The 20,935-nt window shown below is 35.9% G+C and overlaps 2 protein-coding genes across 2 annotated transcripts; one reads left to right on the top strand and one right to left on the bottom strand.

The window, feature by feature from the left end:
• The first annotated feature begins 2,556 nt into the window (after positions 1–2,556).
• On the top strand, positions 2,557–8,711 carry LOC105172443 (agenet domain-containing protein). The gene is made up of 3 exons (XM_011093872.3): positions 2,557–3,503; positions 5,527–5,982; positions 8,442–8,711. The coding sequence occupies exons 1-3, from the start codon at positions 3,021–3,023 to the stop codon at positions 8,454–8,456; spliced, it is 954 nt and encodes a 317-aa protein (XP_011092174.1). The 5' UTR covers positions 2,557–3,020; the 3' UTR covers positions 8,457–8,711.
• Positions 8,712–10,872: 2,161 nt separating this feature from the next.
• Positions 10,873–19,925, bottom strand: LOC105172442 (rhodanese-like domain protein). Its single transcript, XM_011093869.3, has 9 exons — positions 19,647–19,925; positions 19,348–19,509; positions 16,115–16,220; positions 15,694–15,886; positions 14,966–15,047; positions 13,942–14,024; positions 12,549–12,681; positions 12,239–12,383; positions 10,873–11,979 (listed from the first exon to the last, which is right to left on the bottom strand). The coding sequence occupies exons 1-9, from the start codon at positions 19,830–19,832 to the stop codon at positions 11,219–11,221; spliced, it is 1,851 nt and encodes a 616-aa protein (XP_011092171.2). The 5' UTR covers positions 19,833–19,925; the 3' UTR covers positions 10,873–11,218.
• Between the last annotated feature and the right edge of the window lie 1,010 nt (positions 19,926–20,935).

Here is a 20,935-nt window from a genome sequence, read left to right on the forward strand (position 1 = left end):
CAAAAAGGCAATAAAAAAACTTCAGTTACCTAAAAGGTACGAGTTTCTGACTCCAATCGAATAAGAAGAAGCAATGTAGGACATTAACCCGAATAAATGGTTTGGAGCCATAAGATCCGCTATGGAGTTCAAACTAGGTTTGAAAATCTTGTATTTGGAATATTTGTTTTGACAAGTTCATGAAGTACATGACTTAGTCAAATAATAAGGTGGAAGGTCAATGGGATCTTAATTGTGCTCCAAGGTGGAAGGTCAATGAGAGCTTAATTGTTTTCCTAGTGTTTTATGTGTTAAAACATCTTTATCATTTGGAATGACAAAAAGATGTTATGTAACATTGAAACACAAATATTATTTATAAAAACTTTCCACAAAGGAATTGGATTCCTGTTTAGGGATAAGTTATCCAAGACCCGTCATGGTAGAATGATGAGGAGTTTAGATGTTTGACATCCTCTATATTTCTGTTGTAAGCAGCAAGAATGTTGTTCTGAACAAGGATTTAAGAAGTGTTCTTGACCCACGTTAATTGAGAGTTGATTTTGGAAGGCTATAGCAATAATAGTTTCCAGCATTATATGAATAATGTTTCGTCTCAAAACGAATGTACGTTCAAACTTTATGATGATGTGGTAACTTGGAAAGGTTCCAAGTGAAATACCACATGGAGCTTCATCATGAAAGTTGAATGTATGACAACTTTAAAAGTTATATTTGAAAGTGGTTAGGATTGAAAAGCTACACCAAAATGTTGGGTGTGGTACCTAGCATGGTCAAGCCAGTGGTCGCGTTGGAGGATGACAACTAGGCCACGACACAAGCTAAAAAGGTCCAAGATCTCATCATATATCCAAGAAAAATTCTTAGACACCACTATCTACTTGGAGTGATATTAGGAAGATGTGACGTGCGGTTGGATCGCAGAACATTGACAGAAATTACAGTAGACCATAAGACCTAGCGGGTATCGCAGATTGCTCATGACCAGGTTGGAATAAAAACATGGGTAATTGGCTTTAAGGTCAAGTGGAGATTATTGGAATAGGCAACTATAAAGCCAATTGGATTGGCGGTTCGAGAAAGCAACTTTACTCAAGTAATATTCCTATGATGAATATGGTAAGTATCCATCTTTGGTATTTATATCTATTGTGCTTACCAATTACGTTAAGCATCACTTTAGCATCATAACATATGCTCACAGACCATTTAGAAACCCATGTAGTTGGGTTGCGCATTAGAAACGGCTATGAAATCAACTTTTGAATTCCAAGTCGAGGACCTCGAAATTTGGCATCAAGAGTCCTATTGAGACTTGAACTAGATATTGATTGGATGAGTATCATGTTTCATCGGCGACAAACGTTGGATATTTATGCAATTTTAGTGGGTTAGTTAACAAAGTGGTCAACTCACTGAACTAACTTACTAGAATTGTCATATGACTTGAATCCCCAACTTCGATAGTACGGGGTCCCTCACTCTGGTAGTATGGAGTAGCCCTCAGACTTGAGGAACCATGGCAGTGGTTGTATCTTGGACCTGTGCGAGAGGTGATTGCATCATAGATATGATCATCATAAACTTTTTCCAGTACAGTCGGAGTATGTAGCGAGGACAGTGAGTTTCAAGAAGAGAACCCTTCCCCTATTAGTATATGATAGAGGTATTTCCTATGTACTTGGAGACGTATTCATGCCTTATAAACCTATGGCCATAGTGATTGATCGAGTAAGAAAAAGTAGTTCCTATGTCGAGCATTAAGTGTAACGTTGTGTCAAGTATTAAGGCATAGATGCCTAATCAAAGATGAGAACCGACACCAAATTCCATACCCTAGACTAAGATCGAGAGACGGTAGACAGAAGGACCGTACCCATATAGAATCAAGAGCCTAAATGCTCACACATATATTCACCTAGTCTCTGATCACACAATTTATGTTTTAATTCTCTCACTCGCTTCCGCTAGTGCGTTCCCGAACCGATCCACTTGCTTGCCAAGGCTAGTTTATTTAGTCTTTTACAAGAGTTGTCATGTTTCAAACTCCAATTTTTATTTTTGAGACATTCATCTCAATTTCTCTATTTTTCGCCTTTCTAATACAAAATATTAATACATAATTTTGGGTTTAAATTGCCCAAAGACCTCTACTTCCTTCTCCTTATGGTCTCAATTTCAACATAAGAATTGGGGATATGGTTGGTTTTTATTGAAAAGCTATGAAATTGGGCTCAGTGTTATTGTGTAATGACACTCATTTATCCACTAAATTATCCTATCTAGTAAATACAAACACTACTTCACATATTATTTATATCTATCAATTAATTAATGAAACTAAATGCTTGATAAATCTTATTTAATTATTCTATCCCATAGAGTAATCTATTCAAATTTTATCAATCATTTTATTGTCAATCCTATTCCAACTAGTAAACATACCATAAAATGGATTAAACATCAATCCAGCCCAACAAAAAAAAAAAAGAGAAAACAGCCCAAGTACAACATTCTTGGATTCTTGCCCATTGTATAAAACATCATCCTATGATAGGAGATGTGAAGTAGTAGGTCACATGAAGTCTTAGCCCTCTTCCCTTCTTTCTCCATCATCCCCTTTTCTTGTCCTTGCTCTCAACTTTCATTTGGTTAATTAGGTTTTTAGGGTTATCACCATTACCACCACCACCAACATGCCTTTCCTTCTACTTTTCCCCCAAATCCAACATGCCCAACCCTAAACCCTAAAATTATAAGGGAAGTTCCATAATTTCCCTATTCTTGCAGCCCCCACTTTGTGAAAACTCCCTCCCCGCTTCGGTCGCTATTCGCTTCCCGTCCTTTTCCTCCTACACAAACGAAAAGTTCGAATTTTCAAATTTCTATACAGCCCAACGCTCATAAGCACCTCCGTCCCGCCATTTCTCTTCCTGTTCTCAGCCCTGTAAATTCACGACAAATTCATTGAGCCCTAGAAAACTCACCCAATTCTTTCACTCCCTGATAGTGTCCACCCAATGGCAGCCTCCAGCAGAGACAGCATTTCCCAGTACTTCAAGAAAGGTGCCGAAGTCGAAATCAGCAGTGACGAAGAGGGTTTTCGCGGATCGTGGTACGCAGCAACTGTCGTTCGACCGCCGGGAAATGTAAAAAGAGGTTCTGCTAAGGTGCTGGTGGAGTACAAAACTTTGACGGAGGATGAGAAGGGCACACGGCCGCTGAGGGAGGAGCTGCAACTGGTGCAGCTGCGGCCGCCTCCTCCACGGGAGAAACGCCGCAGCTTCAAGTTCAGTGAGGAGGTGGACGCCTACTACAGTGACGGGTGGTGGGAGGGGATAATCACAGAAGTGGTGGGTGAGGATAAGTATTTGGTGTTTTTCCGTGGCACCAGGGAGCAGATAGCCTTTAAGGGCTCAGACCTGAGGCTGCACCGTGAGTGGGTTCACGGGAAGTGGGTCCCACCATTGGAACCTGCCCAAGATGTCATCCCTGAAATTGAGGTAAGCAGGTTTCAAGTGATGTTTTTGTGAATTGGCATGGAAGAGGGTGAAGGGCTTCGTGATGTGATGTGCTGATCATTTGACTAGTTGTGTGTCTCTATACATGCGATATATTGTATTTTGACTGTTGATCACAATTTTCACTTTGTGCTGCTTTTGGTTACTTTAACCTTCATAAGTTGCAAATATCCATTAAGTTTGTTATGTAGTTAGATTCTATCTGAAACAAGAAGTTGCAAAATACCTACAACACCGGGCCATTTGTTGACATTCATAATGTTAATGATAGAGTATGCTAAGCATTTGTAAGAATATTTAGTTTGTCCTAGAACCTACAGAATGTTGCATAAGATTCTTTTAGCATAAGATTCTTTTAGCATACAGTAAACTTGTCAAATTACATATCATGTGTATCGAAGAAATAAGTTTAGGATTTTCGTAAAGCAAACAATTCTGTGCAACTTCGGACCGAAAACCCCTTTGACCTTGCCAACTTTCAATGATTTATCTGCCTTCTGGAAAATTCATTCATCCCTCATAGCATTTTGATATCCCATATTTATCGTGGGAGGAAGATTGAATTGGTTTACACGTTTGTACAAGGAAGTCGATTAAGCCCATGCTTATTGCTTCATCCAGCCATATTGAACCAATCCACCATCTTCCGTACATGTAAACCCTACACGACCAAGTGTTGATGACTACCACCGAACCTAGCCACTTGACTGCCTTTTCTCCAAGTCCAATTGCTGGCCACCATCACCCCTACGAACCATCATAGGCCACACCACTGCCGTTATGCAGCGGTCAAAATCTGCATCCAGTCACCATTGTGACAACCCCCTCCTCACCAACTGCCTCCCCAGCCACTCATAACCCTATTGTTGCAAACATGTCCTTGGCAGCTGGCTGCTATCACCTCAATGTTGCCATTTGGAGCTCCCTTCCAACCCTGATTCAACTGCAAGCCCCACCTGGGGTTTGATTGTGGATGAGGATGAAACTTCATTCCCTTCACCACCTGCTATCCCTCATCCTGTAGTTGTAGCCCTAGGTAGAATGTGAAAATCATATTATCTTTCTCTTCTCTTTAAAGAAAAGTAAAAAAAATTCTGGAGTATTATTTTATTATGCGAAGCAATATTTGACTTCTTTTATCTTTCCAATTTACTTTTCCAAAGGGGTAAGATGGTCACAATAAAAAGTGAAAGGGTGGACATGGCTCTCACTTTTCTTCCTTCACTTGTTTGGCCAACAAATATTGATGAATCGTGCTTTTGTGATTATGCAAACATTAGGAATAGGTTTTGTGTATTCACAATAGTCGAGTACGTGTCAAAGACAATTATCCCATTTCAAATAAAAGAACAAATTTCATCTAGCTTTTCAACATTTAAAGTTGTTTTTCTCTGGGTTCATTTTTGTCATCTCCTTTATTTGTTGCATATTTTGAATTGTTTAGTATATTGTTTTCTAATTGGATTTTATGGCTCTATTTTGTCTAAACACTGAGTTTTATATTAGGAGTGACAAAGTGATCATTTTTTTTAACCTTATACTATTTTTCTCAGGAGTAGTTAAAAGATAATGGCGTAGGATTATTACTTTAATTAAAATGGTTATTTTACCAAAAAGAATCTTAAGTACTTCTAGAAAGGAAATGGGAGAAAAAAAAATTGGTGCAAATGAAGGTTGTTTCTTAGTTATTTTAAAAGATACTTTGGAGATGCTCTCAGACTTAGAGTTTTGGACTGTTCAGACTGTTGCTCTCAATTGAGTAGTACGGGGTGTGGTCACTCTATCAAATTTAATTTTACGATATGTTCGTTACTTTTTCCTATTTAGTCATGGAAATAGTTATTTTTCTTCTCTCACTCTCTATATACATATAGGGTTCTCTCTCTCAGAACCGTTACAGGCTTAGCTTCTGTGTTGTGAAAGGCTTGGTGCAGATGTTAATATCTTCGCCTAGCTTCTTTCCAAGACTTTGTGGATGGGCTAATATCTTGGCCTTCTGATGCAGAAACTTCCACCATCAACTGAAGTGGAAGCTGCCAAAGAGATGAATGAACATAATTTTAGTCCTGGAGAAGTCGTTGAAGTTAGTAGTGATGAAGAGGGCTTTGAAGGTGCTTGGTTTACTGCAACTGTTGTGAAAAAACTAAAGGCAGGCAAGTTCCTAGTTGAGTACCAAACTCTCAGGAATGATGATGACACAGACTTCCTGAGAGAAGAAGTTGATACCTTCCATATAAGGCCATGCCCGCCTGATGTTGGATTGCTCGACCGTTTTGATGTACTTGAAGAAGTTGATGCTTTGTATAATGATGGTTGGTGGAGGGGAGTGATCTCTAAGGTTCTAAAAAATGACAGATATTCGGTGTACTTCAAGAATACGCAAGAGGAATTAAAGTTCAAGCATTCTGACCTGCGGGTCCATCAGGATTGGGTAAATGGCAAATGGGTTATTGCCTCGAAGGTACTACTTTCTGACGAACATAATTTACATTTTTCTAGTTGGATCTATTTTTGTAGTGTCTGCATATGAGTTATTCAAACTATAAACTTTATCTTCAAGATAAGTACAGAAAATTCACAATCACAAAAAACTTGCTGGATATAGATGAATTGTATAATCAGTCATGATTAGGAAAATATCTTTTAGATGGGATTTATAAGATATGAGAGAAGTGGACAGCACAGCAGTATGACCTTTGCTTCCATGTTACTGGTGTGGAATGTCGGCTCGTCTAGGTTATTTTCCAGGCAGGCACTCACTGCTTTCTTGAACTCCACATTTGGAGCCTGAGAAGGGGTGAAATGAAGTGGTCCGTATTGGCTGATGCTGGATGTTTGTTCTTTCTGTAATACGTTTGACTGCACTTTGTGTGACAATCACAGGAAATCTAAAAAATAGGCTATTTCCCAGTTGTAGTTGTGACTGCAAAAGAATAAGCAGGTAATGTCTATAACTTGTGGCAGACTCATTAGTTGGTCACCAATTGGTGACGGACTTGAATAGGAGAACATCTGCCCAAGGAGAAACTTTTGAGATGCAAGGTCCTATTTTTTGCTGGGAAACTAATATATCACTTATACAGATGCAACATCTATATTAGGTTAAAGCTAAAGGCACCTCCACCATGCATTTTCTCGTTTAGGCCTTTTTGTAACTATACTGAACTTTGGTTGGACAACTATACGCTCTCGATTTTAATTATATGCAATAATTGCCCCCAACCTTAAAACCTATTTGCGAACCCAGTACCTACCTTATGTTGGCAGTTGCCGTCGTCCCCACCACTACTGCCACCCATCATATGTATATACAAAAGTCCTCAAAAGTTCAAGTTAAGATACCAATTTCTCTGAGCACAATTTATGCTAGGTTAAAAACATGATGCCCCTAGAAGTTGGTGTAGCTGCAATTTATACCCCTACCCTTTTAAAATTATAAGAACCTCCCCTTCAAATTTATTCGCTAAGAAGTAGGAACAACATAGGTAAAAGACTAAATCATTTTTGTTTAATAATAAATAAGAAATAATTAAAAAATTGTAACTTACAACAACTTCTTTGTAAGTTATGTAATTGCTGATTATAACCTTTTCTTTTCTAAATTATAAAAACCTCCTCTCCAAAGGTATATTTTACATTTCACCATTATCCAATTTTATAATGTTTACATATATCTTTTCTAAGTTTTCAAACAATATGGGTGTAATTGTTGTGTCTTCTTCCGAAAAGGTAGGTAAATTGTGAGGTTCTGATTATGTTGATCATAGTTATAAATGGTTTGCTACATGTCATATGGCGCAAAAGGCAAGAGCCTAGCACCAATTCACAAAATGATGCTAGGCTTTCACTTGGCTTAACCATGGAGTGCACCAGAGCACCTTTTTTGGGATGCCGGGCACGCATGGGTGAAGCCCAGCCTTAAAAATGAAAACGGAGTTGAAGTAGAAAAACCCTAACCAGCGCCGGTGTTTCTCCAGCAATTCATCTACCTCTTCATGTCTTTGTTATTTCTCTTTCTTTCTTCTCTTCTTTTTTGTTTCTTTTATCTTCTTTCTTTCCTGGATAGTACTGCCTTCTCTTTCTCTATTCTCTTTTTTCTTCTGCTTTCTTCTTTTCTTATCTGTCGAAGGCTATTGATCCACTTCTTATTTGTACTCACTTTTTGTGTTTTTTCCCCTTACATCTTTAGTAAAGTGTTTACTTTATTATGATGTAATTTATTGTTATTATTTATTGTCAGAACTCATTTTTCTTGCTATCATATAAAATAATCTGTTAAGTAAATATGTTTTTGATTTTCTTGCTGAACTTCTGATTGATTAGTTTGCTCTTTTTCCTAAAATTTCTGGTAAAAAATTTAAAACCTAACCTAACTTGTTGAGTTTTGGTAGAATACTAATGGTATAAATATATAAATTATTTCTACAAATATACGGCATGCTTCAAAAAGGCGCGTGCTTCGCCATCCGCCAAGCTCCAGAGCCCCTTTAACAACTATGGTTGGGATGCTATTGTTGCTTTTTGAAAATTTTATAGGGATTTTCTTTTGGAAATAGTGGATGAAAAATGTTTTTGTAGTATGATAGTATCATGTACATACTTTTGTGTCAAATTACAACTCAAATATATATTCTAACTTATAGAATTTGGGGTAGCTTCCAATTATGAAACCAACAGAAGAGACTACCCATAGGCTCAAAGTCAATGAGGTCCCACAATAATGTCATCATCCATTGCCAAACAATCATGGGAAGTTGTGATAATTCTCATGTCTATTACAAGGGAAATCACTAATAATAATTATTGTCTAAGGGAAATAATTAAGGGCATTAACAGGGGAGGAGTGAGTAACCCTTCCATTCTAAACTTCTTCTGTGGCTTAAATTTTTGCTAACAACTGAGTAATTGGGTGCTTTGCAGGCTCGGCAGTTGTAGAAGCTCACCATTCCTTTCCATAGTGTATATGCTTTCAATCTCCCTGTTGAAATGTTCCTGTACCATACCAAAACTTAAGTTGGGATCTTTAGACTTTAGGATCCATCTTTATTAATCCAGTTGATGTTATCTTCACCGCTGAAATTTTATGATGGCTTTCTGATAAATTATGTCTGGGTAAGTCCATTTTCATTTTGTCTGAAATGTAAGGTTCAAATGATTATTTAGAAAGGTGAGAAAGATTGTGTTGGTTAATTAGTTATTGGTGAATGAGTTTAGTTAGATGGTTAATATTTATAATTTCTAAGATATATTTTTCCTATGCCCATAAACTTGACTATTTAAAGTGATTATAAGTTTCCAAAATGATTTTGTTAATATCAGCAGATTTGATAAATTTTAATTAACGAAAGAACTTATTTGTTAGACGCAAATTTTATGAATGCTAAATGTAAGTTTTAAAACTACAGGGGTTTATATGTAATTACATCAAAATTTAGGAGATGAGAGTGTAATTACTCACTATATTTATATTGTTGAATGGATGACTTTGCAGGGTTCTCTATTCCTAGTTTTTTTAGTTGAAAGATTTGATTAGTAAATCCACTATAGTTTACTTTTTTCCCTTTCATTATGTTTATGTCTATCAAGTATGCACTTGATTTTTACATTCTCGGGGAGAACTACGATGTTGGTCCCGATGTTCGTCCTCAAAATGGTATTTGGTATTATTTAACGGTTTTATCCTTTCAACCGTGGTTGTATTTAATTAAAAGTGTTATTTATTTTATTTTATTAATTCAAAATTAGAAAGATGACATAATCAATATCTTATTAATTCAAAATGAAAAAGATAACATAATTATAACTTTTTATTTTACCTGACAAAACTAATGCAAGTTGAGGGTCTGACATGACCAATTTTTCTTTTTTTTTTTAAGAAAAATTTCGTAGCGGAGGTAGCAAATTGCATTCTTCTTGTCACTTTCTTTCCTAAAAAGAGAAATTATTATTTGTTATAATTATTAATTAATAATTTTAAATTTAAATATTTTTTTATAATTAATATAAGTTTAAAAACTTATTAATTAAAAATTATACATCAATTGTCACAAATATTATTTATGATCTTCAACTTCGGATTTGAAGGATCTTGATGTTGGAATCCTTGTTTTAATGCATTTATGGCCAGTCATCTCATTTCAGTATATTTAGATCAAACCCTGTACAAATGGTAGTAGTATGGACCAATTTAAATTTTGGAACATTTCAATAATTTTTAGCCATCAAAGATTGAAAGAACTTGAAATATATCCTTCTGTATGATGTCAAATCCTTATTCTTAACCATTGATAACATAGTATTCATACATGCAGCATATACCTTTTGAACTTGAAAGCAAGGGAACCTAAATTAACTTCATTTGTCACATGAGCTTTTTCGGACGGTAATTTTGGCAATGTGAATATTTAATCCATATCCATAGTGACACCTAGCAACAAGCGAGGCGGACTGTTCAAATTAATAGTATCCCATGTGCATGCTCTATATTTTCGTTGGATCAACGCTTGAACAACTTGTATGCACAGTCCGTCCAAAGTTGGTTGTTATTTAACAGTACACTAGTCCTTGCTATCCTTTCACGAAAACAATGAAAAAAACAGGCAAATGTTATTGCACTATTGTAATCACAGGCAGAAGGCACTTTCCTTTCAAACTCCATTAATGCATTATAACACATTGGTTGTTAGAATACTGCACCGCCATGATGATAAAGTATTCGTTTTTCTTTTTCGATATGGTCTAAGTATGCAAACACTTTATATTTCCATCATTTAGCGCATATTGTAATTATGAGGAGTCCAGTTTTGCTACGCAGATCATGAAAATGCACCAGACCAAGGATTAACCCTATCATCCATTCTTTCACCGACTCTACATTAATTTGGTGAGGACGGACCTCTACCAAAAATCCCAAATTAGATTTTGAAATGAAGAAATTGGTAAGCTGGTGACTTAAGGAACAATTAATTGACACCGTGTAGTTAATTGAAGGACCCTATTGCTCAACAGCATTTAACTTCGTTCTTGATCTAAGGAATAACTTCCATTTAGCGGGATAGAGGTCATCTTCCCCTATTGGTGACTCTGGGGTAAGGACCACATATGAAAAAAACATGCTGAATATAAGTCGTGTTCATGTAAACAACATTCAGAAATTTTGGAAGCAAACTACCTCCCTATTGCTATACCTGGTGACTAGTTGTAGTCGAATTAGCTCTGTGCTTCAACCCAAATATGAAGGGATAAATTTATATCTTGGACGACCACGACAAAAGGTAATCGTTAATCATAGGTCACCACATGATACATTGGAGAAGTAGATAATTATGAGAAATTATGTAGCAACCACATATAGCTGAAGATTAATGAAAATAATTAAATACTCATGGGTTGAGGGTATTCATTCATAGAGTTGCAGGAAGGAACAAATACAATCACTCACCTGGTCCGCTGAGCTGCGTGAGGAAAAGCTGATCCCACATATCAAATCACTGTGCAACTATTACACAATGCTCGTTATGGAAAAGTACCTGTCCAGTGCAGTTGATGAATCTGTTCATCCCACCCGATGAGCACTTACCCTTCGAAGAGAAGGGGCTTGCACAATTCGACAAGAGCATATACTAGTCATTAGCAACATGTAGCAAGCTGGTGTCAATTTCATTTGGTGATCTGAATTCTGCAAATCAATACTTAAGCTACAGGAATCGTCGAAGAAAATACTTGATCTCATCAATGTATGGTGATCTTGTTGGAATTATATGACCGAGGTCGTGTTCAATAATCACGGAAGAGCCATTCTGGAACAGGGAAGCAAGCTGTCTACTAGCTTCGCATTCTATCTGTCTGTCTTTACCCTCTTTGCAGCCAAAAATATGAAGTGAGGGGCAATAGATTGATCCCACGGCATATTCTGTCAAATTAACAGCAAAACCAGAGCATAAAACCACAAATCTGAAATCCATTTCATCCTTAAGCTTCTCCCTGTGAGCACCGACTAAAGCAGCCATTGCTGCTCCTTGTGAGAATCCCAGTATCCCATCAAACGGACCTGCTTCAGAGAATACGGTTTTCAAATATTGAATAGACTTCTCAAACCCCTCAGTCTGCTGCTGGTACTGCAGGGAGTCAAATGGAACTTTAGCTATCTTCCATTCAGCATCATGCGTTCCATCATAATCTGCAGCAACTAGCCATGCAAACTTTCTATTGCAATTGTTGGAGGGTGGGCACTGCTGTGATAAGGCTGATTTACAGCTGTGACTTTGATCAGTCAGAGGGGGTTGGTATATGAAAGGTAGTTCGTGTGGGGCGTCAACAAAAACAAGCTCGGCAATGTTCTTGAGTTTCTTGGCCAATGAAGCTGTTCTTCCTTTAAAGCTGGATGCATTCTGCCGGAAGCCGTGCAAGCATAAAATTCTTAGTTTTCTGATTGACTTAGTCACAGCTGTATGTTGTCCTGTTGCAGCAAGTTTTCTTTTTAATAAGCCAGGTAGAATGACGAAAGAAATTAAGAGAGATTTAGAGAAAAATTTAGTAGATGTCATACAATTGTTCTTAGTCAAATCAGACGGTGCAGCTAACTAATTGCATGCAAGTGCTAGTGAGGATAGCAATTTTATGAATGCAAGAGGACCACAGGTTGGTAGTATAAAACCAATTGAAGATCCCAAATAGAAAAACTACAGTTGAAGAAATGCTAAGAATACAGACCTTACCTTTACTTCCTTGATCAGTATTGAAATTATCACCACAAGATACTGGTTGCAATACTTCTTCTGACACATCATCCATCAAGGAAATTGATGCAGCAGGCTCACTATTTTTCCAGCACAATTCACAAATATAAGTAGATTTCTTTTCCTGCAAAATTTTTGGTTGCCGAAATTTAACTTGACTTAATATCAAGCAAAAAGTTTGACTGTAGAATTTCTGACTAGCAGCAACTGGTTACATGGTTGCTAATCCTTAAATTTATTAAATACTGATTCTGCATCTATGGGTTTAAGTTTTGTCAATAGAACATACCCGACAACTATCACAGATCAACACAAGCATCCTACAGTGAGTACACCGGCAGCGTGAAGTATAGTCATCAAATGGAGCACCGCAGAGAAGACAAGTACCCAAGACATTAGAATCCGAGCTCCCAACTGAAACCCTATAATAAATAGATAATGATATTAGGTCACCAGCATCAATGTCTCCACACAGCAGTTCTTAACGTAAAACTGCAGCACTGATTGAACATATTATAGCAAAGACAAGAAATTAAAAAAAGCTTCTGTTCAAGCTTTTGTAGGACCAATATGAAAATAGAGATAAATACAGCAAAACAAATTTGGACATGGAAACCAACTGTATGTTGAAGGACGTAACACAAAAATAACTTCTGGAACTGCACAGGAGAAGTAGAGCAACAACATTTCACATTTCTAAGATTGCAAAGGAGAAGCAGACCAACCCATCACCATGCAGATCGAGCAAAGGAGAGGTAGACCTTTTATTTCTCTTATTATTGCAGCCAGTCTGGTTTAGATGATTGGGTTTGTAAGTATTCGGTAATCAACATTCAGTCTCCATGGGAAGGGTATCTTATATACCACTGAATAGACCGTACACTCATCAGCTTGTCACAAATTCTATCGAGATCAATCCAATTTAGACTAACTTCCTTGAGATTTACTAATTGTACCTTATGATAAAATTTGACATTAGTATAGTATTAATAGGGACTTCTAATTACTTTAATAAAATCAATAAAACATCTCTCATTTTTACTATCCTATTACCTTATCTTATATTTTTTGAAATTAATGCACACTTAGTGTTGTGCCCAGCATATGAACAATTATCAACTACTTATGTTGAACCCCCACTTTTAGAAGTTAACCTGAACTTTTAGGTTTAACAGCAGCATCATGTTTAGGAGTGAGAAAAAGAAGAGACGATGTCCTAAATTTATGTCTAAATCTAAGTATAATGCCATAGCCTTGGAGCTGGATACAGAATCCGTCTTTCTTGTTTTTTTGGCTAAAGTATTTTTAAATATTTACAATATCTTATTATGTCTTTTGATAAACCATAAGGTGCCCAATTGTAAAACAAAAAACCTTGAGGAAGGTCCCTCTAATTTTGGCCAAACCTCAACAAATGTTTACTATATTTTTAACAAAGGCCAAAAGAACCATTTCTTTAGAAACTTGGGGTTTCTAATGGTTGTTAGTTCAAAGGGAGTGGATAACATGGAAATTTGAAAGTGTTATCCATATTTAAACCAAAACCAAACCTCAGGGGAGGTTCTCATAACTATCCCTATAATATGCACGCCATGTTGTTAGTAAATTAAAGCATCAACAGTCTCAGAATATCTGATTAAGTAATTCAAATGAATTAAAAAAGGGAAATATATAAAACATACCGATGATCAAAGACAAAATTCTTTCCTTTGAAAAAGCCTCCATCTGAAAATTGCTCCATATATCTTTGAATTCCACCATATAACTGAAAAGCCAGCACATTTGTCATGACATCAATAAGCAAAATTCTTATCCCCCCAGAGCATCTTTTCACTTTAAGCACTAAGATAAACAGCCTAACAATATGACAGCACAAACAAAACAATATTACATGCTTTAAGAGCTGGTAGTCCACGGGGCTGTCATTCTCACAACCATCCCAAAGAAAACTGATCAAAAACTTAAGGCAATGTACCAAAAGATGACCGTCTTTTGATTTTTAACCGACATAGTCAAATTTCTGCTAAACATCATTTCATAATTCAATAATAAAAAAGTGAAGTATCACGACATTTTTTTAAGTGGGGCTTATAGGTTAATATAATAGCATTTTGTTTCTGGAATGGATGAGTTTCTACTTGATTCAGCAAAATCAGTAAGCTTCCAACATATCAAACTTAGATATGTGCCACAGCATGCAAAATTACACAGAACACTAGTTCTTTCTCAAGAAGCTAGATAATGTAAATATGTGACTCAAATTCCATCCAGCAGAGGAGATGCGGAAAGGCCAGAGAATTTCAAGGGTTCATAGGTCCAAGTAAACTGAATCAAATGCATTGTGATTTTACACTTAACAATGTTCGTGGGTTTTGAGTTTTGGAAAATAGAAATTTATGGGGCAAATGCATGAAAGATCAAAGAAGCAGCCTTCATACAAACAACACTAAACATGTTTCACAATTCAGATCCCAAACGCTGCCTGCATCTGCATATTCTTTCTTATTCAAGCTTGTGAATTAATAAATCAATTAAGAGATGCAATGAAGGGACAATCAAGGTCAATTTATCCAATTTAAACTAATTGCTTCTTGGTCACAGTTCATGTTTTTCTAGGCAAGTTCAACAGCATCAGATAAGTCAACACAGAAAAAAAGAATCCAAAGTATCAGTGACAGCTATTGCTTAATGTTCAGAGAAGCTCACCTGAAAAACATTCTCGAAACCGGCACCTTTAGATCTAATATACGCAGATGCCATCTCACATCTAATTCCTCCAGTGCAATACCTTTGAATGACAACCAAAAATAAAAATCAGTATAATTGTGTGGTCTAATGTAAATGTAGGATGATGCATTGGCAGAAAGAGAAATATCATAGCATACAAGACTGCATGGCAGCAGAAGATGGAGGAAACAGTAGATAACCACAGAAGTTGAGTAGGATCACCCGAACAGAATATACACAAACAAATCCAACAAGCAAGACTAACAATAGTGCAAGTGAAGAAACTCCCAAATCACAAGTTATTGCCACAAGAAGCAAGAAAGCCCTTTCCATCAACTCAAACAAAGAGATTAACAAGCAATTGTGGCAACCAAACATCACAAAAGATCTTACCTAAGTGCCACTACCAGTTAGAAGAAAAAGTAGGCACAGAATTCTGAAACAATTCATAACAATTAAGAATATCAGTTTGCATATTACTACATGCAAGCTGCAAAACAATCACTTGTTTCACCATTCAATAGCATTGACAATGAGATGGCCTGTACAAGGCATACAGCTAATTATAGCAGACAAGAAATATTGGAATGAAACTTAAAAGCAACAAGCCAAGGCTGCAGTTCAGCATAATTGCAGCAAGAGAGTTTGTGTCTAGTAAATTGTTTCAGAAATTGAAGCACATATTTTGCATTAGCATAAGTACTCACATAAGGATATTGTTCCCTCGCAATTGCTCAGTATTGTTGTCTATCCAGGAGGGCAGGTCACTGTACTGTCTGATTTCTGGATCCAAAGTTTTGACATCTGGAGCATCAAACTTTCCTATTCTGGTCTCATACAAGTTCCTTGCATCTAGCAGTATTAGTTTTTTGTCAGAACCAGCACTTTCCTCACATTTCCCTGAAAATAACCAGAAAGTTCAATTGTTAGAAGGATACTAAGTTGATGTTTGCAGCTTATTTTCTAGCATAAAATTAAATCGTTAGCAAGGTACCGTCATCATTACCACAAGCATATGACAAGACTGAATTTCATTCTCCAGGACCCAAAAGCAACTTAATTATGTAAGAACTAAAAATGGAAGGGGAAAAAGAGAAAGAGACTATGCAGCAAGAAAAGAAGAAATACCAGCATTTTGAAGGACAGAATGAAATTCAGCTGCAGAGAGATGCCTCCCAGCATCTGAAATCTCTGGAGACTTCAATAGGGGATGAGAACTTAAAGTAACCAATTCCTATGGACAGTAGGATAACCTGTTTCAGCTTGAATGTGAGGGAAATAAAGCAGCTAACTTCTGCAAATCCCACTCAGATAGAATAGAACGTAGCAACAAAGAGAAACTTTTGTAACATAGAAAATAAAAAGAACAAGGAGGTCACAGTTCGACTTGGAAATATTATGATGTGGATGACAGACACCACATGAGTCCCGACGCACACATATACTTACGATCAGCACTACATAATAACTTCAAAGACCCCCTCTTTCCCTCACAGATGCATAAATGTGGTTAGTACAGCATCAGTTGACCCATGCATTCCGACCTCCAGCCCCCACCTCATTAAGAAAAATGAAGAAAAAAGAAAGGGAAGGAGAAGAATAGTATTATGTGGAGCTTTTTATGGTCAGATAATTGCACAATACTAAAAAGGTAATCCATAAATTTCATCTTTGGTGGTAATACCAATTCTGTTTTACAGGGAATGTCGACATTGCAGTTTTCTTCTGCTAAGTACTGGAATATCCTTCTCTTTCTCTTTCTTTTACTTTGTTTTGCTTCAAACTGAAAATCTTTTGTCGAAGTTCCTTCCACTTCCATCAAAAGTTTTCTCAGTTGCCCCCTTCTTCTGGCTCTTCCATATAGACACACACATGAACACTGTTACACATTGACACATATACAAATACACACAACATATGCATGTGATTCTAATACCTGAAGCATCAAATATACACTGTATTACTTTGTTTTCAGATAGTGTCAACTCCACCTCAGTCCACGACGTCCACATTATGGATGTCTGTCATGCTAATACAGGTTTCAATTGCCTACTGATTTCTGTGTCCCCATTAGAAATATAGGCCGCACCATATTCATTCACTAGTATTAGCTTGCGTTAAATAACTCTCTAAGCTTGAGTTCAATCCCAATATTGATCAGAAAAGAATTGAGAATTTTATATTTTCACTATTTAACTCAAAAACTTCACTATCTAACGCAAGAGCTTCACTGTTTAACTCAAGAACCCAACAAAGAAGAAACCTAACTAGGTTCAGCAACATGAATCCTATCTTTAGACTTCTCTCTATCGAGGACTATCCCGAAAGTTAAGCCACAAAGTTTGAATTCTTACGACTCATTCCATAGAATTTCAGATATCTTCCTTGCTATTTTTAATTCTTCAAAATTTTTTGTTAGTTTTTCCATCATTTCCCAAATAAATGCATCTAATGACTCCAGCGAATATGGTTTCATTCCACCTTAGCAATTTTCCCCTTTTCATTGCATGGCTGCAATCATTTTCTGGCATTATTACATCGCAATATTAAAATCATCAAATATTTAACTTACATATTATCTCTTAATAACCAACATTCTATGATTCTATCCTTTACAAGACTGTCTCATGGTAGTTCACAGTCCTATAAAATATTAGTTTAATATAACAGGTATTCCATATTCTCAGAAAATATTTTGACCCAATCCTCAACTTAATTTGAACACCCATAATATTTTGCACGATATCCAAAATGCACTTCTATAGGAGAGGAGAATGAAGCTTAAAGAAACTTTTCGATATTTATATATCTTCATTCACCATTGTTACTATGTTGCTCTTTTCATTAATTAATATTAAACCAAGTGGCTTATCTTGCTCCGACTAATTTCAAATATTTGTTTCAGAATAGTCAGCACATACTCATCCACCAAGATAACATTATCCCAAAAGAGCACCGCTTGAGATTCATCTTATTCAACATTAGTTTATATGACAATAAGATAAAAATCTAAGCAGACTGGCTCAAGATTAATTACATTAGATGAAATTCATTAGACTTACCTTCAGTAACTTGTAATCGTTATTATAGCATCAGACACAACCCTAATCAAGTCAATAATGTCGATTTTGAGATTATCACATTTAAAAGCTACATTGAAAATAATTACCCAACCTTGACTACATTTTACCCAAAATTCACCACAAAAGCACTTCAGGAACTTCTTTTTCAGATTCACCTCAATTCACATAAAGAGCTTTTTTGCTTCTCAGTGAAGCTCAATTTTTTTCTTAAAAGCAAACCACTTACAAAGTCAACCTCCCAAGTATAACACAACTAATCCTCAGAACAATCATTTCAAGCCTAAGTCAACATTGTGTCACCCTATTCCAAAGCTTCATTGTGAAACACAATGATGCTATACCATCTCTGGTATGCAAGTGCAATCCAAGATATCATCCTTACTCTTAAAAATGGGAGCTAATAGTGTCTTCCTGGCAATAGCCTTTTAGGTCTATAGTCAAACAATTAACCTTTAGACAAACATTACTTTTTTAGGTTTATAGTTAAATAATTTACACATTATAACTTCCATAACAGTGACAATTTTTTTACAATACTGGATGTTTTGATGTACAAGCCACGCCATCGACACACCTTTATAACAAATGCATTGGTGTTGCCTCTGTATTTGGCACCAACAGTCTATGGGTGAGCTTAACAAGGAAGCTGGATTTTACGAAACAACGTTGAATTGAACATGTAGGCAAGTCATTTAATCAAGCTTGACATGAAAACAAAAAAAAAATTCAAAGGCATCGGAGACAATCTTTCCAGCTCACTGTTTATAATCAAGAAATCATTCATTCCAAACTTTAGGGTTAATTATATTTTGTCATTCAAACTATGACCATTTCTATAATTTGGCATCTAAAATCTTTTTTATGTCAATTTACCATCTCAACTTTACAAAATTTTGCACTTTGCCATTTATAACTATTTTTTCACCAAGCTTTCCATCAAAAATCATCACATTCAATGCACATGTGATATTTAAAGGTGATGGGATGTGATATTTAAAGGTGATGGGATGTGATATTTTTTACATTTGCACAACATGATGTTCTTCAGGCAAAAAAATGGCCATATACGGTAAAGTGCAAATTTGGTAAAGTTGAGATGGTAAGTTGAACAAAAAACAATTTTAGATGCCAAAGTGTAAAAAGGGCATAGTTCCGATGGCAAAATGTGATTCCAGAATTAAAAATAACAGCACACTGAGCGATCCCCATTAATTTTAACGCAGTCAGAAGAAAGGATTAAAAAAAAATAGCAAGCAAGCAAGTAGAGGAACACACAACCTTGACTATCCGGATAGAGAGAGAAGTGAATCCACATTCCCTTGCGACTTGATTATCCAACGGCTCAAAGCAAGACGCGAGCTTGAAATCCGTCCCCTCGAACAAAGCATTAGATTTCACTGCCTCGATGTGTTCCTCCAATGCCCTCAACCTCCCGCCAACCTATACACAATACACCAGAAAAACGCTGACATTCCTTTGAGAAAATTTACATCTAGAAGGAACAGACAAATAAAAAAACAATTTCAGGCCAATTATTTAAAATCTTGCAAAAAAATAAAAGCAAAAAGTTATTATACCGTCACATTGACGCCGTGAGAGGAGAGGCGGACGCGGCCGAGGAGGGAAAGAGAGGTGCAATTTGAATGGTAGAAATCGAAGAGTTTTTGGAGGTCAGGAATTGCAGTGTACTTGTAGTACAATAACACTCCGTAGTCCTTTCGTTCTTCGTTCTCCATCTGCGGACTGATGTCTGGCTCCGCCATTCGTGAGCAGAGTTTTCTGTTAGTCTGAGGCGTAAACCCTAATTGCTGGTAAAACAGAGGGCCTATTAGTTACATGTTTATTTTAAAATTGGCTTTCTTTGTTTTTGGAAAAGAGAAAGGACATAAGGATAAATGTATATATTGTTTGGATTCAGTTTTTGAATGTTTTGTTTTGTGCGGACTCAGAGAAAAAAATAAAGATAAATAAATATACATTGAAAATAGTATTTGTATATGGAGTTATTTTTTAGAAATGATTCAAAATAATTTAAAATAAGTATTATATATTTGATGTTGTATTTTGAGATAAAAAAGTTATTATTCATTATTAAACCACGTCTTTTTTTATATATATTTATATATATAGGTGTTGTATGTGTATATATATAGGTGTTGTGTTTTTTAAAAATAAAAAGTACTATTTATCGTCAAATTATGTTTATTTTATATTATATATATGTGTGTGTTTATATACATTATATGTCGAAAGTCCAAAACCAAAAATTCACACAAATAAGGTGTAAAAAAAGCAAACAAACATTAGTGTGTTTTGGCCAATCTCGAAAATTCTCCAAAAATAAAACCAAAAAAAGCAATATATGTTCGAGTGTTGTAAATTTCTAAGAATATTTTTTTATCTTTGTATTTTGTATTAATATAAGATAAATAAAATTAAATTTGGAATATAGATAAATATTTAAAATGTTTTTGTTTGCTTTTACGTTTACAATGAAGTATCTATACTTTATTATTAAGTTATGTTACTCTTTTGGTATCCCACTTAATTTTGATCAAGTCATTTATAAACTAAATTCAAGATACGAGGCTTTTCTATTATAATGGGTCGTTCAAAAGGATTTTCCATCCTTCCATCAAATATTATGCTTTTTCCTGGATACTCGGGTTCAAATATCAACGGGATTCATTGTTTGATTACTAATTTCATATAATTGAGAAAACACTAATTTTTTAAAAGCTTCTTGTTCATATCTCTTATCAGAATGCACTATTAAATAATGTCTGTCTAGCAGATCCCCTGTTAACCCAAATGAACATTCAAATATCTGTCCTACATTCATTCGTGAAGGATACCCCTAGTGGGT

This window comes from Sesamum indicum, linkage group LG10, assembly GCF_026168435.1.
Source record: "Sesamum indicum cultivar Baizhima isolate 11 linkage group LG10, ASM2616843v1, whole genome shotgun sequence".
Taxonomy (NCBI): Eukaryota; Viridiplantae; Streptophyta; class Magnoliopsida; order Lamiales; family Pedaliaceae; genus Sesamum; species Sesamum indicum.

Excerpts from the sequence above, each read along its gene's own strand:
- LOC105172443 (XM_011093872.3), top strand. The coding sequence starts at position 3,021 with ATGGCAGCCTCCAGCAGAGACAGCATTTCCCAGTACTTCAAGAAAGGT. Across the intron at positions 3,504-5,526 it reads ATGTCATCCCTGAAATTGAG|AAACTTCCACCATCAACTGA; the intron begins GTAAGCAGGTTT and ends CTTCTGATGCAG.
- LOC105172442 (XM_011093869.3), bottom strand. The coding sequence starts at position 19,832 with ATGGCGGAGCCAGACATCAGTCCGCAGATGGAGAACGAAGAACGAAAG. Across the intron at positions 19,510-19,646 it reads CTCACGGCGTCAATGTGACG|GTTGGCGGGAGGTTGAGGGC; the intron begins GTATAATAACTT and ends TATTGTGTATAG. Across the intron at positions 12,384-12,548 it reads TGATCTGTGATAGTTGTCGG|GAAAAGAAATCTACTTATAT; the intron begins GTATGTTCTATT and ends AAAATTTTGCAG.